The 23,952-nt window shown below is 45.3% G+C and overlaps 1 protein-coding gene across 4 annotated transcripts; it reads right to left on the bottom strand.

Annotated features, from left to right (window-relative positions):
* Positions 1-1,570: 1,570 nt before the first annotated feature.
* LRRC8A (leucine rich repeat containing 8 VRAC subunit A) lies at positions 1,571-22,131 on the bottom strand. Of its 4 annotated transcripts, XM_077189221.1 has the most exons (5): positions 22,025-22,112; positions 21,121-21,337; positions 20,575-20,700; positions 9,793-11,956; positions 1,571-7,030 (listed from the first exon to the last, which is right to left on the bottom strand). In XM_077189221.1, exons 4-5 carry the CDS (start codon positions 11,947-11,949, stop codon positions 6,755-6,757), a joined length of 2,433 nt encoding a protein of 810 aa, XP_077045336.1. In that variant the 5' UTR covers positions 11,950-11,956; positions 20,575-20,700; positions 21,121-21,337; positions 22,025-22,112; the 3' UTR covers positions 1,571-6,754. The 4 variants fall into 4 exon arrangements, with proteins under 4 accessions (XP_077045336.1, XP_054502436.1, XP_054502435.1 ...); XM_054646461.2 differs by lacking the exon at positions 21,121-21,337 and having other exon boundaries at positions 22,064-22,131; XM_054646460.2 differs by lacking the exon at positions 21,121-21,337 and having other exon boundaries at positions 22,025-22,129.
* Between the last annotated feature and the right edge of the window lie 1,821 nt (positions 22,132-23,952).

The raw sequence follows: 23,952 nt of genomic DNA, 5'->3' as shown, positions 1-23,952 counted from the left end.
GTCACTGTGCTGTCATGTCCTCCTCATTCCCACACACGGTGGCTTTTACCAGCAGCTCACCACGTCACCTTCTCCACTCCCCTCCTTACACACACACCATGACTCCAGAGGCCGTTTTGGTTCATGCCACAGCAGCAAACCACAGTTTTCCTGTTCCATGGAATGTTTTGAGCAATATAAACAGCAGATCACAGCAAACACCGCAGCAGCTGCCAGGAGATAAAACCCATCCTGGTTCCAGGAGCTCTCCATGTCTGTCCTTAGGAGTCCTCCTGTTCCAGCCATGCCGCTATTTTGAGGCTCAGAAAGACCTTTCCAGCAAGAGAAAAACCACTCCAGCCACACAGTGACCCACAAAAGGCAAAGAGAAGGATGCTACCATTGTAAAGCCTTCTCTCCCCATAAGTTTACACAGAAAGGTTGACAGTACTCAGACAAAACTGGGAAATGGCTCCTTTTCCTTCCCTTCCTCCCTCTCCAAGAGCATTTTTTGCGGACTCAACATTTTCTCCTGCCAGCTCTGCAAGAAAACTTCTGGCAAGCTGGAGGCTGCCAAAGCCCAGCCCATGGCTGTAGGAAAGGTGCAGATCAAGTGTTTCAAATGCCTTTTGGACTGGCACAATTACCCCAATAAGGGCTCCTGTTGAAGCCATTTGCAGCCAAGCCAGCTCAAGCAGCTCAGCACTCACACCAAAACTGCTGCTGTGGAGCTGCCAGGGTTTCCAAGGAGGAAAATTTTCCACTGGACCACCTCACCTCTCCTGAAGTCTTCAATCAGCAACAAGTGAGAGAATATTTAATGAGAAACAAGGAGCAAAGGAAGCATGATTTCCTCAGCTCCTCAAAGACCAGGTAAGTCCTCCAAAAGGTAAACCAGCCAAAAGGAGCTGAGGTCCAGCTGAGCCTTAGATGACAAGGGACACTTTCTCCTCTCCTTTCTTGGGGTTCAGTCTTGCATTTCATTAAAACTCAGCAACAAGCAGCATTATGACCTCCCACTCACCTGCTTCAAAGCCTGCTTACATTCTCTGTCTGAAGTGGGGCCAATGTCACTGTGGTCAAGTAGTCACAGACAAAGGAAGTGAGGGAAGGCAAAACTCAAGAGAACACCTTTCTACACAGTAAAAGAGCTGCACAGAAACTCAAATTTATTTGTAAGTCACAGGCTGATTCTCTGTAACACTTCATGAATTGGGAAAGACACTATCTGCAGCATTTCCAGTTAAGGAGCCCATGGGGAAGGCAGGAACTGAAATAATTTACCGATCTGAAGACAATTCCTATGGCAACAGCCTTAAATTCAGAAATAGAAACTGTTTGGGACACTTGTAAAGTGATAGTGAAATCTGTCACACAGCCCCAGCTTCCCACAGAGCAACACTTCTTTCTTATACATCTACTTAATTCATAGAGGAATGTCATAATCCACTAGAACTTTTGTAATGAGTAAAAGAACCCAATAATCCTACACAATAGCTGGAATTATTAACATCTGTCTTTTGAAAAGTGACATCATGGAAGGCTGAATGCCATCATAGACAGGAAACACCAAAGAACAGAGACATAGAAAGAAAATGCAAATTAAAACTTTTATTCTGGTGAAGTGTCCAGTTGTACAAGTCTTTCAGAGCAAGCAAGAGCAGCCTTCAGTGCTCATGGGGAAGGTGCTGTTGCTCAGCTGCCCAAACAATCCCACATACAAAGTGAATGTCATGATTCTGAAATGTTACACCAAGTTTCAGGTCCCAGATGCCAAACCACAGCCCTGCTTGTGCACAATTTACAAATGGGTGCACTCCCATTTACACAATGGGAGTGAACCATGTTTAAGCCATGAGTAGTGACTTATTGAAATGGACACATGTGTCAGCTGTAAAGATGACTCAGGCTCAGTAGCCCCCTTCTCATTAAGCCTCCTCCAGAAAAACTCCTCCATTGTCAAATAAAATTCCTTTAAAGGAAATGGAGGAAGGGATGGAAAATTCCAGGGATCCTAAATTAAGCCTTTGTGTGAACTCACACGAAACTGACCTTTGCAATTGGGGTCCAGCAATTCAAGTGTTGCTACTTTGGAAACTTTTGGATTTTGCATATGAGATTTCTGGAAGATTTCATACTCCCAAAGCAGTTTAAATATTAACCCACAGCAGGAGGGAGAAGAGTCTGAAACAAACTTTAATAATCCTGCCCCATTCCAGTTGTGCTTTGTACACTGTTAGAATGAGGTAGGACAGAAAACTCATTCACTTTTGGCACATGCTTGGGAAAATGACACTATCCACTGTGGCCAAACAGTAGGGTTAAAATGGAAGAAAAACTTGAAAAGTGAAGTTTAAGCAATAATTTTCCTAGTCAGCATCCCCACAGCCTTACCTTAGGTGACCTTCAGAGCAGGTGCCTCTGCTTACTGGATGACAGGATTGTCTGGCAGTGAGAAATCACCCCAGAGGTTAGGAAATCTCTCCAGGGTTGAAACAAAAAGAATCCAAGGGATGAGCTGGCTTCAGGCAGGCACTGCTACAAATACACTCCAGGGAGCAAGTGCCTCTGGGGAGATGTTACATTAACAGACCTATAGAGAAGGCACAGCTATTGATGAGGGGGACAAAAGTTACTCCTCCCCTGAAGGAGGACTGAAAAAACATTTAAAAATCCAAGGAACTCAAACCATGCGAGTTCCATTCTAAAGCAGGAAAAGAGGTAAGGAAAGGAAACAATGTCACAGCCTAGGAATCAATAAAATTTGAAACTTTTTTCCAGACAACTCATCCTCTGTAAAGGATGTGTTATTGTTCTCAAAATTCCTGGAATCAATTGTTTAAGAGGGGGGAAAAAAAAGAAAAGGACTTCATGTGGTTCAGCAACAGAAACCAGTAAATACTATTTACAGTCATGAACACCAAGAACTTTAATTAAAATGGAGTGAGCTAAATAGAGTGTATAAATGGTAATAAGAAAAAATAAAAAATGAGGTAGGCTATTAAAAAGAAGTGACAATATGAAAGAACAGCACATCATGAAAGACACCTGTAAAAGCTATTTAACTGCTCAGACTGACAGAGTAAAATACTTCCAGCTACTAAATTAACTGGGGATCAAATAACAAAATCAGAAAGTAATCTGAAACACAGAACAACTTCAGCTAACATTCCAGTGCACAGTGTCAGGGTACAGCACAATTTTACACATTTAATAGGTTTTGTATTCCTTGCCTTTCAGCTGGTTCAAAATAATTAATTCCAACTTATCACTTTTTGGGGTATTTAGCAAGAAAGGTAAAGTGCATGTCACTAACCTTCAATCCTAACATGGGATGAGCGTCCTTGTGATCTCCAAGAACTTGTTCAGCTCAGAAGTGCTATTAAGGAAACAGGTGGGTTTAATTCAAGTTGCTGTCTGGTTTAGCAGCTAATAAATAATCTGGTTTGCTACTGTTTTGAACAGCTTGTCAGGAGAACAAGACACTGACCAGGGCAGTGACTGTCTGCTTAAACTGAATACTTTTTGTGAATGCACTGATCTGTGTCAGAAATAAACCCCCTAAGCTTCATTCTGATGGAAACTTGAAGGAAAATACAGAATATTCATGGATTGAATACTTGCAAGTGAGGATGGATGGTTGATGTAAGGACATCCCTCACAGAATGAGCAATCCAGCAAAGTTTGAGCAGTGACTCGTTCTGCTGTGGGTTGAGTTTTACAGCAGCCCTCAGTCATAAACACGTTCAGGACTCATGGTCTAGATCCTATCCTTGGAAGTTTTAAAGCTTTTTCCATCTCATCATACAAGACTGATGCTCTGGAAGACCAAGCAGCACATACCAGAAGTAAATAATGCATATTGCTGTCTTTCAGAGTGACAATGTATTTGTGTCACCTGTGTGTCCAGTGTTATCAGGCTGCTCATCCCCATTCTGCCACACAGGGAGCTCTCAAGCCCCAGCAGCCATAACCAAAAGAGTTAAGCTTGGACTATTGCAAAAGCAGCACAAAGCTGGCATTTTCATGCATGATCAGTTACCAGCTTGTCTTACAATTGCTTTGCACACCTCAGGCCCAGGGCAGTCTCCACTCAGGAAGCAGCAGGAGCACAGCACTGGAGTTGGAGGCAGTCCCTCCCTTCTGGCAGAACAGCCTGTTGTTCACCCATCCTGCTGGGATTCAGAGCTGTTCAGGAGGCTTGCAAGCTTCTAGAAGCACTGCAGCATACTTTCAGGAGCTGTTTATAGAAACTCTAACCCAGCTGTGCAAAGTTTAGGTTGTATAACTAAAACCACACCAGGAATCAAAAGTCAAAGTGCTCATCTCCAATCTAGACATCCTGGAGGAATCTCACTGCTCCTGTGAGCAAGGTGAAACTCCCAGGGGGTGCTTTGCCCTTTCAGCCCTTCCTGGTCTAAAATACATGAGTAATAAAACAGTCACCCAGTGGCCTTGAATAGCAAACAGAGTCCACATTTCCATTCAGGGACCATTATTCTCCAGTGCTATCTTTTAGCACAGACTAAGGAAAAAAGCTTCCTTCACCATCCAAACAGCCCCCACATCCACCACAGGGAACTGACTGGAAAACAGCATTTCTGTAGCTCAGCCTGAAGCCATTCTGCTTTACTCAGGAAACAAAGCCCACCTAACAATTTCTGTCCTTTCCACGATCCAAAATGCTTGGGCAAATATAAATACAATTCAGTCAGCATCAATCCTTCCCCATCCTTTCAGCTGTGGCCCCAGCTCTAACACAATTTCAAGACACTAACCCTATTAGAAGCCAGAAAAGCTTTTACAGTACCTTGCCTCCCAGATGGAGATTTAATTATATTATCCCCTGGACTGTTTAGACGTTTCATAATGAATGGACTAAGGGAAGCAAGATTTACATTTTTCTTAAAAGCAGCTTTATAAACAGATCTCCTGATTTTAATGTAGCTTTATTTAAGCATCTGAACATCAATAAATCCAGAGTCCAGTTAACATTGTTCATGGTTTCAGCATATTTAGTATATATATATGTCATATCTTACATCTGATGAAGAGAGCCACACTGTGCCTTATTGCCCCAGCATCCATGGGATCACCACAAGCCAGGTGATAAGCCAGGGCACTGGCTGGCAGATTGTCAGCAATCACTCTGGAGCTGGATGGAGCTTCCCCCTCTGTACACATGGGAGCCTCCAAACTCCTCATCCCCCAGCTTGCAGCTCTGCACCTTGGAGCCAACCTGTTGGTCTGATGCAGAATGTTACAACCAGGACCTGTAGGTCCAGGCACCTCCTCTTCCTTCTGATGGAAAAATGAAGACCTTTGTGTCCTGGAGGCATCTTAACCACCCCACCTTAAGGACATGATAATCAGTAACTGTTACACATTATCTACCCCTGCCAGCCCAGAAGGTTCAGGGGTTTTTTGACAAATACCACCAAACAGGTCAAACTTGTTTCAGTAAAGGCTGCTCTGTTTCAGGAAGTCAGAAGAGCTCAGTCCACAGAGGATTCTCATTCCCCTCTTTAACACTGAGGGAATGAAAAGGGAAGGAACAAACAAGAGGACAAGATTTCTTTTCCAGCACCAGGTTCAATCAGCATTAGCCTCTTATTTAGGTCAAGAGGTGTAACAGGAACTGACAGCTGTTAAAGTGAGGGGAACAACAGAAGAGAACAATCAAGCAGCTCTCTAGACTGCATCCATGAAAAACACTGGCAGACCACTGAACAACTTAATTTAACAACTTAATTTTGGGGGAAGGCAGAATGGGGGACAAGAGGTGCAGAGGAAGCCCAAATTTCCTCTCCAGCTCCATGTCAGCCCCTGACACACTGGCCAGTTGTACATTTCTACCTGATATGCAACAAAATACCAGCAATTAAAAAGGAACTTGGAACTAAAGGCCAGAAGCAACTCCATGCTTCTGAGAGAGTGCTTTTTATCCAGATCTCCCACCTGCACTATAACCATCCATTTCAGAACAGGCTAAAGCTCTGGAGCTGTGTCAGTTAGTGCCTCCAGGACATCAGCTGGAGAAGGATGCTGTGATCTACTCACCCAAACAAATGACTTGAAACCATTACAGTAGTGCAATCTTAAAGGTTTGATTCCTTCTCCAGGGGCAGAGGAGAAGGTGGGGAGTGTGCAAAGGGGAAAGAAAATTAGTAAAAAAAAAATTCTGCCTTCAAGCAGCTGCAAGATGTTTATCTCCCAAATCCCAATGCCAGCAGCTAGATAAAATCAGCTGTCTGTGTCCTATCCCACCCCAGTCTGGGGGCTCACTGACTGAATCTGAGCCCGAGGGAAGCAGTACCAGCTGCCACAGAGATGGAGGTTCAAGAGGTTTCCTTGTCTCTTGATCTTTGCTTGCAGGACACTGGATTCCCTTGGCCCCTGACACATATAAGCCCTATTAGGAGCAATGCAGCAATCCCCACGTTCATTTTCTCCTCCATTCAACGGTCATTCCTTCTCACCAGCACCATCCACCTCACCCCAATTCCTGTTCAGAAGAAAAGCAACACCTCTAATTCCCCCCGGGCCCTGCTCAGAGGCCAATTAATCTGTCTTGATCCTCATCCTGATCCCAAGCCTCCCCCATCCTGCATCTGAGGCAAGAAGCTGACTCATTCAGAGTCACATTTGTCAAGTACTCCTTGGCCAGTTTGATAGTGATTGGAGTGGATAGAGGGGAGCATCTGGGTGAAAGGGGACTGAAGTGGCCTTTTGCTTCCTTCTAGTTGATCAGAGGCTTTCCCCTTTCCTCAGGGGTTCAAGCTTGCTCTTTGTCTGCCCTCCACAGGCGCTCCTTGACTTCCAAGGGCAGGGTGTTGAACAGGTCCTCCTCCACCACGAGCCCACTGCGTTTGAGCAGCGGGCACTCCCCCAGCTCCACGGGCAGGCACTCCAGGCGGTTCCCTCGCAGCTCGATCTGCGACAGGTTGGTCAGCTCTCCCACGCGCGAGGGCAGCGACTGCAGCACGTTGTTCCCCAGGTTCAAGGTTCTCAGCTTCCTGCACTGGAACAGCTCTGGTGGGAGACTCTCAATCTGAAAAAAAAGAAACCAATCATAGGCAAAGTCACCAGCAGGCACAGACACGCCTTCACAGATGGCCAACACGAAGCTCCAAGGTTTACAGAGTCCCTGTTTTCAATCGTCCGCGTCTCCCTTGAGTGAGTTCCTGCTTTCTGAGCTTCCTGCTTTGGGTGCTCCCAGCACGCTGATTGTATGGATTCCTCTTTCAGACACTGCACTAGTTACAAGAGATGACCAATGATGGTGGCTAAAGCAGATGATGTCTCCAGGACCAGAAATCTGCTCACAGCTGGGCTACACTGTCACATGCTTTCATCTGTACTGGCTTCTTTCCATCCCAAATCCTTTATTCTGTCGTTGGATCTTAGCTCCTTTGTTTTAAGTCACCATTCTACAGTTGGCATTACACTGAACAAAGACTGGGTTTAATCAGGACTTCTAGTTTGGCTGTAAGGTGGCAGAGATTACATGGGTACAACCTTGTGGCCCTGAGAACTGGCAATCTTCCATCATTTCCATAGGGCTGTGAGAGGTTGCAAAGACTTTCTAGGCTCCAAGTCACAGGGGCTTTTTACAGTGCCAAAAATAAAACAACAAAGTCAGCAGCTGTTAGCTTTCCCAGCACCACCTTCAGGTAACCATGAATCACTAATTTAGTAAGCCTTATTTCTAGCAAATCCTTGTAATAGTCCAGTCTTGCCAAATAATTTCTTTCTATGGCTAAGGTTTAGCAAACACTAGGCTAGAAACTAAATGCAGCAACTCAGGATCCTCCCCTTAATACAAAGTCTTAGCTTGGAGGCTGTCATTTGCCTTTAAAAGCAAAAATGACTTTTCTAAACTCAAATTATGTAGCATATCATTTGTGCTAAATTAGCCTGTAATCCATTCTGAATGAGGAGGAATCTAAGAAAAAGCCAAGATGAAACCAGACCAATTAGAGACAATTCAATGCAGTCATTGTTACTGGTACTGGAATGTTTTGCAAACAGCAACATATGATCACAGACTCTTGAAAATAATAGAGTTATTTGAGGTACAAGTATTGGTTTAGGAAGGAAGCAATGTGTTAGAACAGCCTGCTTTCCAGTACAGGACAGCAGTGCCAGCCAACTCCAGAAGCCTCTATTTACTAAGACTGCTGAGCTAAGAGAAGACATTTGAGACAATTCCTGGCCTTGGGAAGTGCCAGTCTATCAGTCCTCGTGTTTCTTGCTGTCACCATTTACTGGGAGTAACCAGGCTGTCAGTAATTCTGGCTTTCCCAGATATCCAGTACAGTCTGGCTGTTCCATGGGGTCCTCACCACATGTTGTTCCTGAACCCACTGGAGCAAAGGCTGCTCCAGCCTTCCTATTGCATGGGTTTTTTTCCAGAGAGAAATGGTGGTGCCACACTGTGCTGCAGGAAATGGAACTGCCTCTAACTCCACTCATCCAAGAAATGCTCCACCCCAAAGCTGCAGAGGACACACTGCAGATTAACCCTCAGGAAGCTGTGCTAGGAAGGCTGCCAGAAGGCAAATGGAACAGAATTATCTGAGTTCTGAACAGCAACGTACCACAAAGTTTACCAGAGCTTCAGCCACCCACACAAACAGATGCATAACCCTCCAGTGCCAGGAAAGCCCAGTGAGCACATGTTCAGCTGGAATGACTGCCCCTTGTCTGCTCCTACTCTGCAGAGGCACAAGCTCTCAGACACTAACCTCAGCTTATGGCTGGAGTTTTAGGAACCCTGTCTAATACTGAAATACACTAGCAATTAAATACTTGATTTGAGAGCATTTCTGTGAAAAGCCAAACCACACTGAAGCTGTTGCGTGCCTCTCACAAGTAATCTGGCACTGTTCAGCCAGGAACAGATCTTGCCAGTAGTAGGAAGGACCTTGATATATGACAGGGAAAACTAGCACTGCTCCAGGACAATCCTGCTCAGTCCCAGAAGAAACCAGAAGCACTTAATTATCTGTCTGCAATTTGTACTTGTGTTAGAGGCTCTTTCAACTTAAGGTCATAATAAACTCAAAGGGAAAAAGTCTCCCAGGAATTTGCAGACAGAATGAATGAAAGCTTCAGCTTTGTCAGATATGGTAAATGAAGTCTCCTTAGTCTTAAAAAAAAAACAAAGAACTAGATATGGGTATGGTTTGCTTTAAACAAATAAACATCTGCCAACACAAGCCAAGAAACATCTTATGGTAATCAGGCAGCAGAGCACACTTGGTCATCCTCTCTTATCTGCCCTGCACTTAGACTGAAACAAAAAGCACATGTTTACAAGACCAAACTATGGAGTACTCCCAGCAAATGCAAACTACACTAAGCAAAGCTGTAAGCCAGACATGTATTCCCTATATGGCTGTTCCCACAGTGTATGTACATGTCTGAAGTAGTCAGGTTTAAGCACATAGTTTTAGATTAAGACTACAGTTTCTCAGATCTTTATTTTAAGCCCAAAATCAACGTTAATCTAGAGACTACATGCTTCCAACTGCAGAGAAACAACTGACTTCCAGGGTTTCTAAACAGCCTCTAATTGGCACTTGGAAGCAGCCTCACTGTTGAGAGAAGAAATGCAACAGGACAAGGACTCTTGGAAGACAGTCTTGCCCTGGAGCTATCTGCAATGTTTGGCCTTAGATAAACCCCTCAGAGAGATACAAAAGCAGTGCCAGTTGTATCCACAGACCATTGTAGCATGTTTAATCACACAGATAACAGAAGTGCCAGCACTATTTCCTCACACAGCAACTCAGCTCTTTGCTCACTTACCCTGTTGGCTGTCACAGCCAGATTCTGCAGGTTTTGAAGAAGTCCAACATCTGGTGGTATGAACGTTAAGTTGTTGTGGCTGAGATCCAAGTACCGAAGTTTCCGGCAATAGAAGAGCTGAGTAGGGATCTTCTCTATCTTGTTACGGTTCAGGTAAAGGCGCTCCAAGTTGGTCAGGTTGCCTATCTGCATGGGGATGTAGGCAATGTGGTTGTACCACAATTTAAGGCAAGTGAGACGATGTAAGTGCTGGAAGCTGATGATTTCCTCAATAGTTTTGAGGTTGTTGTCCTTCAGGTCTATTTCCTGCAAATTGTGGAGGCTAAAGATGGAGTGAGGAATGCGTTCCAAGTCACATCGGATCAGCTCAAGCTCTGTCAGGTTGACCATCTTCTTAAGGCTGTTGAGGACAATGAGCTTGGTGCCCTCATTGTTGATGGAAAGCTTCTGAAGATGGACACCAACATCTGTCACCACCTGTGGCAGCTTGGTGAGGTTACTCTTCATCCTCAACACCTTCAGCCTCTTCAGCTCCCTCAGTCCATCTATCACAATGTATCGGTTGTTTTCAGCGCTCAAATTCCCTGTCAGGTGAAGCTCCTCTAGTGTCTTCAGGCTATAAATCCAAAGAGGAATCTCCTTAATGTCTGTGAACTTGATGTGGAGTGATTTCAAATTCTCCCTCAAGAAGGCAAGGGCTGGGGCCTCGATTTTGGCAGCTGTGTGGTAGAGCCACAGTTCCTTAAGGCTGGTGAGCTGAGCAATGCTGGGGGGAATAGTGACATCAGGGATAAGCTCCAGCTTCAAGACCTCCAACTCAATGAGGTCAAAGACTGTGTCAGGAATGCCACTCAACATGAAAAGATGCAATTCCAGCTTATCCTGAGAGTTTTTGGTGATCCTCTGGCGTAGTTTCTCCAAAGTCCACTCATTGTTGAGGTTCAGCTGCCGCAATTTGTTCTCACTCACCTCTGACAGAAAGACAGCAAAGCGCTTGGAGTAGAGGGGGTCGTACTGATCAATCAGATGGAGCATAAAAGCAAAGTCATTTTTCACATCAGGAATGTCACTGTAACTGCTCTCCTCCCGGATGGACTCAAAGGAGTATTTCTTGAGCGACCGCCTCAACATCCACCACAGTGTGTACATGCAGATCAAACCATAGAAAATCACCAGACTGATGTAGAAAGAAGCCAAGATTTTGAAGAGAGTGGCCAAAGGATGAGCACAGCGGTACATCCTGTAGCCAGTCAAGCTCTCAATGTCCACTTTACAGTCTACATCAAACGTTATGTTGTTGACATAGTACACAGTATAGCAAATTATCAGAATGAACTTGATTACTTTGATTATGGTCTGTCTCATGTACAGGCGATAAACTATGTCTCCCTCTTCCACATGAGTACGGAACTTTTTCACTTTCTCAAAGAGTGCTTTGGCTTGCTCACCTTCCTTTTTGTCCAAGACACCAGTCTCAGACCTGTCCACAATCCCTTGCTCAATTCGAGACTTTGTTCTCTGCAGCATGGGAACAGTGGCTTCCACATCCTCACTGACCGTGGACGATTTCTTGTCCATGGAACCATTCATTTTTCCAAACGCTGGTTTGGTATCGCTCTCTTCCACCACCGTCTCAGACAATGCTCTCGTTGTCCATGGAGAGTCAAAACACTTAAGCAAAATAGACACAAAATGCTCCAGCTTGGAGCTGGTCCTTGGGAACTTGAACCAGAAGTTGCTACAAGCCAGAAAGATGAGGGTATGTAGCAGCACCAGATAAGGAAAATACTTGGCAAACCAGTGAAGACGGTTCTCGTAACACACCGCATCCACGTAGTTGTACTGGTGCCGGTCCAGATCGTATCGGATCCCTGTAGGCCCCGAGTCAGCAGAGGGAACAAGACTGGTGTTGTAGTAGGGACGCTCCGGGGCTGCCACCGTCCATCCCCTGACAGAGTCATTGCAGGAGTCCTTGGTAACCCATTTACAGGGCAAACAAATCATTTTGTCCTGGGTGACCTGGAGCGTCCCTCCAAACACGGCGATCATCAGCATGACGATGGAGATGTAGTCCGTGAAGACGTCCCACCACGGCTTCAGGATGCGATAGGCTGGCTGAGTGTCAGCGAAGTAGCGCAGCTCGGTGACTGGAATCATGATTCACCTGGAAGCAAACCAGAAACAGCTTAGAGAGTTTTGTCCTGCTCTTCAAGAGGGCGTGAGAAAACACGTGTTAAGTGCTGGCATAGCAAAACTGGGATTAGCCAAGATGCAATTTCAAGTAACTGTGAGACAAATGGATGAGGCTGCCTGTGAGTCATTTGCTATAGCCCAGGCAGTGACGTCAGCCTTCCGTGACAGACAAATTGTCACAAAACCTCAGAACTGGTGCTTATTGTTAGCAGTCTGTGGGGTAAGACACTCAAAGAAATCTCACAGGGCAGACTTAACTCCCTTGACCAGACCAGTACTTGGAAATTTACTGTTTTATCTAGGGATTTAATTTCAGGGATGAAGGAATTTGCCAGCACTGTTAGAAGTGATAAAATCTACACACAGACCATATTTATCATTGGTTTGTTACTGCTTCTACATAAAATTCTGCATTTGGCTGGTTCTCAGATTGAAGGAGCAAGGAAAAACATCTACATACAACACAGTTATGTTTCCTAGAACCACTTCATTGATGCAACTCATTATAACATTCATAAAGCAAGCTGGAAAAGAGAAAAAACATTGCTCAACATCATGACTTTTCCAAGTAAGTAATTTTGGCTTCCTTCCTTTATGTTAATTCTCCAAGGAAAGATTAGCTACTTGCCTTTTGAGAAATTCAGTACTGAAATGCTGCAGCAGCTGGGTTTTTGCCTTACTTACTTCAGAAACAGAGGAAGGGGGAAACAAGCTTCGAAGAATTTGCTTCTCTGACCAACCTAGAGTTCTTCCCAGCAGGGATTTAAGTGTCACAAAGGAAATCAAAAGGTTCTGGGAAGCACAGGCCTGATGGTAGTGCTTATTCTGTCCTTTAGACTTGCAGATGAAACTTTGAGCAAGCTCTTCAACAAGCCCCAAAGCCTGACTGATCCATGGATAGTGGAGCTCACAAAATCCCCCTATTTGACAGGTAACACAGAAGGACATAGAGTCACTGTAACTCATTCTAATGACAGTGAAAAAGCAGTAATACCACAGCATCCTTTTAGCAAAGTTCAGGAGCAAGACAAGCACTAGTTTTTCAATCATTTTGAAACTCACACAATTCAAGTATAAGGGAGAAAACAAAAATTCAAGCATGCTACCCCAAACCATAAGATTTCATTTGTACAGACAGTCCAACAAGTCCTGGAGGGCCAAAAGCTCAATATCACTAGTTGGGACAAAGCCTTCTGTGACAAGGGGGGTGGGGGTGCCCACACCACCTGCTTTGGTGGAATTCAAGTTTTTATTTCAAATTAACTTCCCCCACTGAACTGCAAAGAAAGCCATTCCTAACGTGAACTCAGAAAGCACCACATTCCCTAGAGACACTAAATACAGGACTCTATTCTTTGGTTTGCTGTTTACAACAATAAGTGGTCAAATGACAGCTCTGGCTCAGTGCTGCTTGGGAAAGTTTCAAGCAGCTACAGGTGTAGATTGATAGATGAAAACCATTCCTGAAGTAAAGTTTTTCCTTCTGCCCATCCAGGTCCAACACTACATTAGTCCATCACAAAAGCCAGACTGGGGAAATTCCACTTTCTTTTTGTGGGTAATTTTGAGAGGAAAAAGTGGTATTACTTGTCCTACAAATTCAGTAAAACAAGGAACAGCAAATCTATTAATGATCAACCAGCAAAGTCACAAACAAGGGATGAAAACAGTGATCTAGAGCACTGTCAGAGGAAAAAAATGTCCTGTAGGACTGCAGAGCCCCTGAGAAGTGGCTGACACACCTCTGCAGAAGGAACTGCACTAAACAGGGCAGGAGAATTGTGCATGCACAGGGGAGGGAGCAGGCAAAGCTGAACCTCTTCTGGACAGCACCTGAGCAGCCAGAGGAGACTCACAAGGTGTTGAAAGCCTCCCTCCCAGCCCTGGGACTACCCTGCTGCAAGCCCTAGGCAAGGGATTTCAGCTTCCTCCTTGGAATTCATCTGCCCCAGGGAGAGGAGAGCCCACGTGCAAGATACATTTAGGAAAAGCTGTCTGTGAGTACTACAGAAATAATAATTGCAGGATAAAGCAGAAGCTCTCTCTACACACCAGAACACCTGAAATGAATCCAGCAGTTAAACAGCTCTTCATGAAAGAACCTACTCCTTCTACTCCATATCAAGGGGAAAAAATATGTTTATCTCTTTCCTCTTGCCTTGATACCAACTTGTCCTCAAAGGTCCTTCCTGCTTCCTCCCTCTTGGTTGACAAACTTTTAGGAAATATCAGACCCTCCATAATAGGATTATGAAACTGGGATGATCTCTTTTCAGGAATTGGGGTCTCATGACATTTGCAAATGTGTTGTAGAGCTGGGCTTACTCATTTTGCTCAGTCCAGAAAACGTCCAACTCTTTCTCACAAGAAATGAACCTTTTACTCACTTTGATTTGTAGCTCAGGATATGTAGGAAGGAAACCAAAAAGAAATTAGCACAGCTGGCTCCCTACTTCTGCTTACCAGTCACATGGGGTAGGAAATCCCCCTTAAACTGTGCACTTACAAGACAGCTAAAAAAAAGAATCATGAGCATCCCTTGAAACCTATTCCAGTTCAGTGTCAGCAATTAACAGGGTGGAGCAGGAAATCTCCTGCCTTCCAGGAACAATGAAGGGGCACTAGGGGAAGAAAAGAACATTGACAGCAAATTCTCACTTCTGGCAGCAGTGGAGTACCCATTCAAGTCCCAAAGAGGAACAATAAAACTAGGGGCCACCTTTTCAGGAGCTGGAATTTACTGTTTTATCTAGCCTTATTCCCAGTATCTGCAATGAAAGGGAAAAGTACCCAGCAAAAACGTGAAAAAGTAGATGGGGAAAGTCACATCCCTCCTCACCAGATTCCCTGTGTATGCAATTCAATTCTAACTCCTGATGGTTCTACATCAGGAGATGTATCTTGTCATCAAATGTCATCTTGATTTTGTGAACTCCATCCTGTAATGATTTTAGAACACGATTCTCGCTGGAACATTCTCCATGCTGGATTAGAGCAGTTTGGCTGCCAGGGTGGATGACAACAGCAGACCACAAGTCACATTCTCAGGGCTCATCTCTGTCCCTTGATTCTCCCTTGCAGAGAAGGATTCTTCCCACAAGGACTGGGATTTCCAGCACTCTATAGGGAGACAACTCGCAGGTAGCTGGAGCACCAACTCTCCCAAAATGGGCAGCAGAACAGAGGGATTTACACGGAGGGTATTACTCTGGCATGGGACTGAGAACAATGCTTGCATGAAGAGAGTTGGCCAGAAATAAAGTTACTTCCCTTGTGACCAAGAGCAAACCAAGATCCCCAGGACCAGCACACTGAAGATTTTAAGCTTCTGCTCTTTTTAAGAGTTGGATTCCAAGATGGTATGTCAGCAGCAAAATATTCACTGTGAAGAAGCTTTATTTGCCAAGTCACTGCTAGCACACAGCCTCACCAAGGGCTGAGCACAGAACACCTGAACTGGGTGAATGAGTTTATGGACAGGAACAGCTACAGAAAAGGAAGTTCAGTGTCAGAGCAGTGTTGGTGAAGAAGGGTCCAAGCTCTTTAATATATACTTCAAATTGCAGAGCCCTCCACTTGGAGCTCAGGACCAGGCAATGTATTTGCAGTGTAGCCACCTCTGCCACAGGAAGTCATCAAAACTGAGATTCTGAGAGTGCTTAAGTTTAAGGACAAGTTGACTTTACTAAACTTGCACAAGCTGATACATCAAAACTTCTCTGTCCAAACTCCTGTCAACTTACCAGCCACATCTACCACACAGTCCCTGAGCAGTCCCCCAACCCCTGCCCCCTCAGAAATCACTTTACATTGGAGGGTTTCAGCTACATCAAGCAACACTACCTTGAGCTTCTCTATAGCCAATAAAGAACCACCTCAGGACAGTTTAGAGCAGCAACCTCTGAGATTGCTCAGTAGAAGATCTGTATGCTAAAGCCCCATTGTTATATAACAGGATCAATACAGCCAAGATAAATATGCTCCTGAAATGTTTACACATTCCATGTTTGGCTACTACATACCTCTTCAGGGCCTGCAAATTCACCTGGATCCAGATTTGCATCCCACCAGGAACCATCCCTGCCTCAGCCTGCTGGGCACAAACCTACAGCCTCCCCACTAATGCTGAACAGGCTGCCCCAAGTGAAGGAACAGCAGGTCCAGACTTACATAACCAGCCTGCCAAACCTACCCAGCCTTCAGCCAACCATAAGCATCACCAAGTACTAATCCTATGTTTTACCAAACACACCTGGAGGAAAAAGATAATCACTCATGTTGGAATAACAGGGACATTCTGAACAAACCACACCTATACAGTAAAACCAGTCAGAAACAAGATTAAATGCATCTAGCTGACAGACATCATAAAAGCAGCAAGTACCTTCTTAAAGGCTGACAGAGCTGAGAGCATGAATGCTTCCCACAAACCACAGGTATTAACAGAGGAACTATTTAGTAACTATTCTCTGATTTTGACAATTCCTCTATCCAAAACCACTTAATTTCAAGCACTGAAGATTGACCTATTGTCAGCAGACACCTAGTTGAACAGTACTTCAAATTCCTGCCTGCAGCTGCTGGCCAGCACATCCAGCTCGGGACAGAGTGAACAGAAACAACATCACTGTTCTGTTTCACTGGCCAGTTTGTCAGCTTGACTCATCATTGCTGAATACTTTATCCAGCCTCCTCTCTCCTCCTCTTTTCTGTTACTAACAAAGCTATTGGCCAGAAAGCACTTATATGCACAACCTTAAGACACATACAAGAATGCACAAACCCCCCTGATTTGAAGAAAATCCTCACATTTAGTCTCACAAAACAGTTCTGGGTAAGTAGACATCAATGAATTTTTATGCTGAATCTGGCAACCCTTTGGTTTCATCTACACATATTTTAATTACCAGTTGATTTCATTTAAAATTGTGGACTGCAAAGCACAAGTCAAACCCTCCTGACAGAATTTCTTACCTCTCAGAAGCCCAGAGAAAGAGGGAGTTGTTCAGGTGCTGACAGCATCAAAGGTAGTTGGAAATAATAACCTTGATGCTTTCAAGACTACAGCCCTGATTATTAACGCGCTACAACACGTTACAGTAAGTTTTCAACAGAGCAGAGCTTCCCTCCTCAGCAAGCTGCCACCTGAAATCCTAAAGAAGGGCATGACACAGAGCTCTTTGTTCAAATTCAGGAAATGCAAGAGCTTACTGGGCAGAAATGGGACTGGGAATTTATGTTTCTCCTCCCCCATGTTTACTAGGTCCAGAATTAAGAGGGGGGAAAAAAGGGAGGCTGAAAACAGAGCAGCTTTCAGGCACCCCTCAGAAAACCTTCCCAGCTCAAGAACAGCCACATGATCAACTGGGAAAGCCCAAGACATGAGATGGAACAACTGCAGTTGTTTTGTCCTTTGCTGCTTAGAACAAAACAGCAGTGAAGCCAGATGTCAAAGCCCTAAATAACCATTATCCTGTATCAGGCCCCTTCTGCTTTAAAAAGATAAATCCCTCCTGTGGGACAAAACATCTTCTGAGGCAGAGAAATGAATATGATCACTAGATGATCTTTAAGGTCCTTTCCAACCCAAACCACTCTATGATTCTCTGTCAGGTTAGAAGGGTCATTTATCATTTTGACAGGGTGGAACAGGCAGTGAACTCAACACTGAAAGCAGGGTAAGGTGGTTTCCACAATGTCCAGCCCCACCCAAGCCACATGACATAGCAGGATGAAGTGAATCCACTGCATCACATTGTCTTTATTGAAGTTCATTAAAAAGAATAATCCACCTACATTAGGGATAGTATTTTATCATCTTTGCACCTACCCATTAACTGACTCTGTCAGATGCAAGACTGTCAGTCTTAAGCTTAGTGCAACAGCTCCTGTTTACCATCACACAACCACACGTGTCCTGACAAGTACAGGGAAGAACAGCTGCACCACCAGAACAATCCATGCTAGACTTAGCTTGGCCTGCCACATTTTCTGCCTCCCGACAGTGTTTTGCCCCAGCTGCACAGAACTGAGCACAGTCTGTAGTTACCAGCATCACTGACACTTGGGGCAGGGACTGTGTGCTGGTGTTGTAAATTTAAGTCCATCAGATGACTTGCAACATTGATGTAAACCAGAGCAAAATGGCTGTGTCAGCTTATAAATTATGAATGTACATGGCTACAGGCTTCCTATCCAAAATTAATTTTCTCTTTGCCATAACAAAAATGCTTCAAGGACAGGGCATTGAACCTGTCTTGGAAAAGCACAACTGGCTTTCTCCAACAGGACACAATGAAGCAGTCCCTTGTGCTGCCTGATACAAGTGATTGAATTCATTCTGCTGGTAACTACTCAAGAAAACCAGACCAGCTCCAAGCACCTCACCAGATGCAGGAGGGGGCTCTGCAGCATTTAACTCCAGCACTGAGGGCTGGAGGAACCAGCTGCTCTCAGTTCTCTGTGGGAAGGGCAGACAGAGCAGAGCTTTGGCATAACTAACAGCAGATAAGAAGTCAACAATAAATTCCAAGTGAGTAAAAGCAAGGATAACTTAATTCATTGATGACAGACTGGCACAACATGCACAAATCCATGGGTGTTACCACAGCTATTTTCAAGCTCCAAGAGATGAGGCAGTCAGGATGAAAGACAACACAGACAAGAGCAATGCAAGACAATTAAGACATCAACAATCAGTACATTAATATCTCACCCCAGTCTGAGCAAAGAGGAGCAAGAACCTCTTCATACATTCCCTACAAGGCTTGCCCTCAGGACCACCTGCTCCAAACCTGTGACTTCCAGCTCAGAACATTTTCTGACTGTATTAGTTAATAAAAAACAGACCACCTCACCCAGCATCATCAAGGCCTGATAAAACCAAAACTCTAAAAGAGAGCCTGTTAACTAGCACACATCTTTACTGTGCACAGAAGCAGGCTGAAGCTCCAGGAGCAGCAGTCACTAGAGGAGCTTTGTGAATTGCCAAGGTAATTTTATAGCAGATGTGAACAAGGTTTGGTACACAAGGTGAGGGCAGCACTGTTACTTCAGCAAGGGGGTCAGGACTGAATTCACCTTTTAGTTTCAAAAGCAGTTTCACAGCAGCAGGAAAGGCAGAGATACCCCAGCTACAGGAACTGGATTTCAAGTTGCAATACAAGACACATGCACCATATCAACAGTCTAAGAAAAAAAGCTGCTTGGAAGCATTCAAGAGACATTCTCCAAAGCATGTAGACTGCTGAATACCTGTTCAGTATTAGTGTGCAAAGCCTAAACTGAGGCTGGGTTTGAAAACACTTGTAGGAATGCATAAAGGGAGACTCACCACACTGCAGCTGAATAATTGAATTTTAACTGTTACCAAAACAATACCTGTGCACAGCTCCCCTTATTTAATGAGCCCCACACAGAAATCCTAATAAACCCTTCTCCAGCACCACTCACCAGATAGTGTCCCTCTATTTTCTGAGATACCAATTAAGCTCAGTTAAACACAAAAAGTCTTTCTTCTGAAGTACTCTATTGAACAAAAAACTTCTTTAGTATTTGGAAAAGGCTTCTTAAAAGCCTGCTCTAATCAAACAGCAATAATTTGATACACGTGACCTCCACTGCTTATTTGATTTTTTTTTTTTTAATAGCACAAGGGACCCCCAAACCACAGACCATCTCTCTTGACTGCCTGCAGCAGTTACTATAATGTAACCAGCTTCAGAAAGTCATCATTGGAAGGCTTCAGGCACTCACATCTCAAGCATGGCAACATTAGCTTTTAACACATGGCTTCTGGCATGCTTTAAGGAAATATTTATGCATGTTGTCTTTGACCTACAAGAATTAAGAGTTTTCAAATACCATGACAAAGTTAAAAAAAGAAAAGGGTCAGTGAACTGCCAGAACACCAGATGAGCCTTAGGGGTTTCTTCTATTCTGGAATGAACACACTGCACATCCCTGCTCAGAACACAGCCAAGCTGGACAGAATTTCCCATCCTGAAGAGGGGCACAGCACTCTGCAATGCCTTTAATCACTGTCCCAGTGCACAACCAAGGAGGCTGGGAAATTCCTGCAATGAGTTTCTGACATTGCCCAACTGACACCCACACAGGTGACAGGTGAGTGCACTGGGAAAAACTGCCTGGAGACGCCTATACAGGAGGACAAATATCAGCCCACGGGAAATGGAAGGGCACCCACCAAACCAACAGCTCCTCCTGCTTCTCAGCTGCATTCCTTTCAGGCAGCAGTCACCAAAACATTTACCGGGCAGCCTCTGTAGTTACTGTTAAGTGCAGTAACAAGTCAGGGTTTATGGGGCCAGGATTTAGTTTTATGGGTGACTATATAATGCTATATTCTACTTTTTACAAGGCTCAGTTCCTTTGTCATCTCCAAGCTAAGGGCACCCAGAATTTAATTAACACTACCACAATTAAATACCGCCACTCTCCCCACCACTGTCTGACCAACCACCTTTCCTCAGTATCGATTATCTCATGTGCTGGGCTTTGTATCTATGTTTAAGCAGGGTCTTTTTGTTTTTTTGGCTTGACCACTCAGAGCTGGCCCGGAGCCCTCACCTTGCAGCAGGGTTCTGCTATCTGCACGTCAGTTCTCTGTGCTGGAAGTGGCTGATATTCCTACTTGCTGGATCCCGAGCGAGTGCTGAAGCGCTGCACTCCCCACAAGCCATGGGAACAGTTTCCCTGAAATGAAACACAGATTATCAGCAAAAAAGAGGGGATCAAGTTCACAGAGGGACATGTAAAAGCTCGGCAAACAGTACCTAAGAAGCAACAAACAACTCAGAGGGTCACTGGGAGCCAGAAAGAGACACGCTGATACCTAGAAATATGGCAAGAACACTAGGAGCCAAGTAAAACTCAGCAGGAAGGAATTTCCAGCATCTGTGATTCTAACTGAAGTTACCAAAAAGCAGGTGTTGCAGATCCAGCCAAAAGAGATGCTGAATGCTAGTATCACAACTAAGCCTACACAAGTAGAGGCAGAATAACAAATCATTGTCAGATGGGGAAAGAGATGACTTTACTGCCTAATTTCTAGTCTGAAAAGCCTGATCCACTTTAAACGTTACTATAAGGTATCAGAAAACACAGATCACACACCTAACCAATCGAGATCCAAGGAACTGCCCCCTTCGCTCACAACATGGATCTTCTTAAAAGTGGAAGCAGTTGAGCACCACCAACAAAAATTTCAACAGGACTGGGGTTTTTTTCCTTGCTTCCTGCATGTCAGCACGGGGCATGGGAAAACAGGCAAGGGAGCAGATCCTTAGAGGGATCTCTCAAGCATCCAGCCTCCCAGCCATGTAGGAGAGGACTGCAAAACATCGGAGAGTGTTGCGTTAACAACAGGGAGAAATGAGAAAGAACAGACATCAGTGGGAGAAAGTCCAACCCCATAATGCTGAAGATGTCCGAGGGTTCATTCCTCTTAATCCCAAAGTTACCATTCGGGCTAACAGATTTTGAAGCAACACGCTGCAAACCAAAGCTATTGCATTTTAGCCGTGCCACAGTGCCGCAAAGGCAGCACCGGGAGGAGAGGACTCTCTGACCTTCTCCCCGCTCCAGGCAATGGGTACCAGCCTCAACCCAGCACACCTCGGCACCAGCCCCCGCCACTCCACCACAGCTTTCCGGACACAGAAAGAAACATCCTCTGGGAGATATAAATAAATCCCACCGCGCTTCCGTCCGCAGGTAACAAACAGCGGCGTCCTCCCCTCGCTGGGGGGACACTGCGCACAGCCCGGCCCTGCCTCACCCCACAGGCGGGGCGAGGACCCCCCTGCCCCGGGCGCTGTGAGAGCAGGGACGGCGGGACACGGAGGATCCGAATCGCTGCCCAATTACTCAGCAAATCCTTCCTGCTCGCCGCTTCCGAGCCCCCTCAGCCGCGCCCCCCCGACCCGGCGTCCCACCCCATCCCCTCCGGGACATCACCCCACAGGGGGACACGTCTCCTCAGCCCGCCCGTGGCGTGAGGGGAGCGCGGCACACCCACCTGCCCGCCGCGGCCGTGCCGGGAACCCACCGCACCCACCTGCCCGCGGCGCCCACCCTCCCTTACGCCGCTCCGGCGCCTTTTGTCCGCCCTGCCCGCAGCGGCCCCGCCCCGGATCTGACCTCACCCGGCCGGCGCTGCCACCATCGCCTCGTCCCGCCGCCATCTTGGGGGCGGGCATGGCAATAGGGGCGCGGCGCCATCTTTGTGCAGGGCGCGCGCCACAGGGGAGCGGGCGGGAAGAGCGGGGGGGGGGGTGAGGGCGGCGGCGCCATCTTGGTGCCGGGCAGCGCTCAAAATGGCGCCAGTCTTAAAGGAACCGAAAGCATTCAGCTGCTGAAAAGTTTGTGGTATCTGAAAAAAGTGATTCACTCGTAGCTATTTGTTACTTGTCTGACGTAATGGAGAACACTGTGCAGCATAATTTCTTTTTAAATGAATAAAGGATGGTTCAAAGGCATTAGTTGTAATTTTATTAGTGTACAGCAGGTGGTTCTGAGTGGTTAAGTGCAGCCAATTTTAACTTGTCTACACCAGTGATGTGTGGAACAATAAAGTAAGTGCATCTGTGGCTTTCAAGGAATATTATAAGTCTTAGCAACTTCCTGTAGCCACAGGCACAGGACCTGTACCAGAGGAGCTGGAATCCCAGTGCCAGGACATAAGGCTGTAAACTCTTATCAGCCCAGTGCAATAGCTAAGTTGTTTTTTTAACTAAACGCTAGTTAAGAATTGTTCATGTTCCAATGCATTTATTAAATTAATATTACCTGAAGAAAACGAAGGTTTTAACTTTCCTTGAGTTTTATAGTAAAAAGTACAAGGTCAGATGTGCCCTTTACATCACTGACCTCATCCAGAAATTTCTGCTAAATTCCAAGAGGGCATTAGGGTGAAGTTTCATCATACTTTTGGACCAATATAACGTCTAAATCCTGACAGAGAAGGTGGGGGCTTGTGTCCATCCCTTTTTCTCCCTACTCCTCCCTGCCCACATCTCTTTTTCTTTGCAAGACCTTTTGCCCTCATATCTACCCTGAACCAGTTCAACTCATGGACCTGACAGAAAATTGGCCACTTTTCTGCTAAATTGGCTTTTTGCTAATACATCTAAACAAACAAGTTCAATTCAGGGACAAACAACAACCAGGGAAGACACAAGGCTGGTGGAGGACAGGGCAAAGAAAGCGCGGGAAAAAATGCCACTGAGCCATTTGAAGGTTCCATATCTGACACAAACATTCTACAGAACCAAATTTTCCTTCCATCTGTTTGTTTCAGTGTTTGATTTAAACAGAAATTTAGACAACAGAGTTTTCCTCTCCTTGTAGACATTCCCTCCTGCTTAATCACCTCAGGGATGCCTGAGGGGTGTCGCGTTGGGATTGGGAACCTTTGGCACAGCGGATGCAGCCGCTTCCTTTCCCCATGGCTCATTTTTTCCTGCTGTGAAAGGGCGACAGAAATTATTCAGGAGACTTACAGGACCTGACTCACGGGTGCAGGTCAAGCCTTGTCACTAAAGGAAGAGGGAAGAGAAGGCAGTTTTCGCTCAACACCTCACTGCAGTAGCTGTCAGCTCTCAAGCACTGAGGCAGAGCTCGGCTCCCACCCACAACCCAGGGCCAGGTAATGCTGCAGGATCGTGGCAGAAGGACCTTACACTTATCCATTCCCTTCTCGAATAATATTAAGCCTGCAGGGCGAAATTTTTGAGAGGATTTTGACTTAAAAATTCATTTTTTAAAATGATCAAAGGCTTCACTCGAAGGCAAATTCCTTGCCATTGCCACGCTAAAGTATTTACAAACCACAAAAAATATGCCGCTATGGTTATGCCAGCATGAGCTTCCACCTGAACACAAGCTGGGGTATTTCCCCAGGAAGCCGAACCCCTCAGAGCCCTCAGAACGCTTTTCCTCACCAGG

This window comes from Agelaius phoeniceus, chromosome 21 (genome assembly GCF_051311805.1).
Source record: "Agelaius phoeniceus isolate bAgePho1 chromosome 21, bAgePho1.hap1, whole genome shotgun sequence".
In the NCBI taxonomy this organism is placed as follows: Eukaryota; Metazoa; Chordata; class Aves; order Passeriformes; family Icteridae; genus Agelaius; species Agelaius phoeniceus.
Note: the sequence above shows the minus strand (reverse complement) of the source record. Positions and strands in the feature narration are given on the sequence as shown.

Bases quoted from the DNA above. Each gene is read 5' to 3' on its own strand.
- LRRC8A (XM_054646461.2), bottom strand. From the start codon at position 11,949: ATGATTCCAGTCACCGAGCTGCGCTACTTCGCTGACACTCAGCCAGCC. The intron at 7,031-9,792 runs GTAAGTGAGCAA...CTTTTTTTTCAG, and splicing joins TGGCTGTGACAGCCAACAGG to ATTGAGAGTCTCCCACCAGA.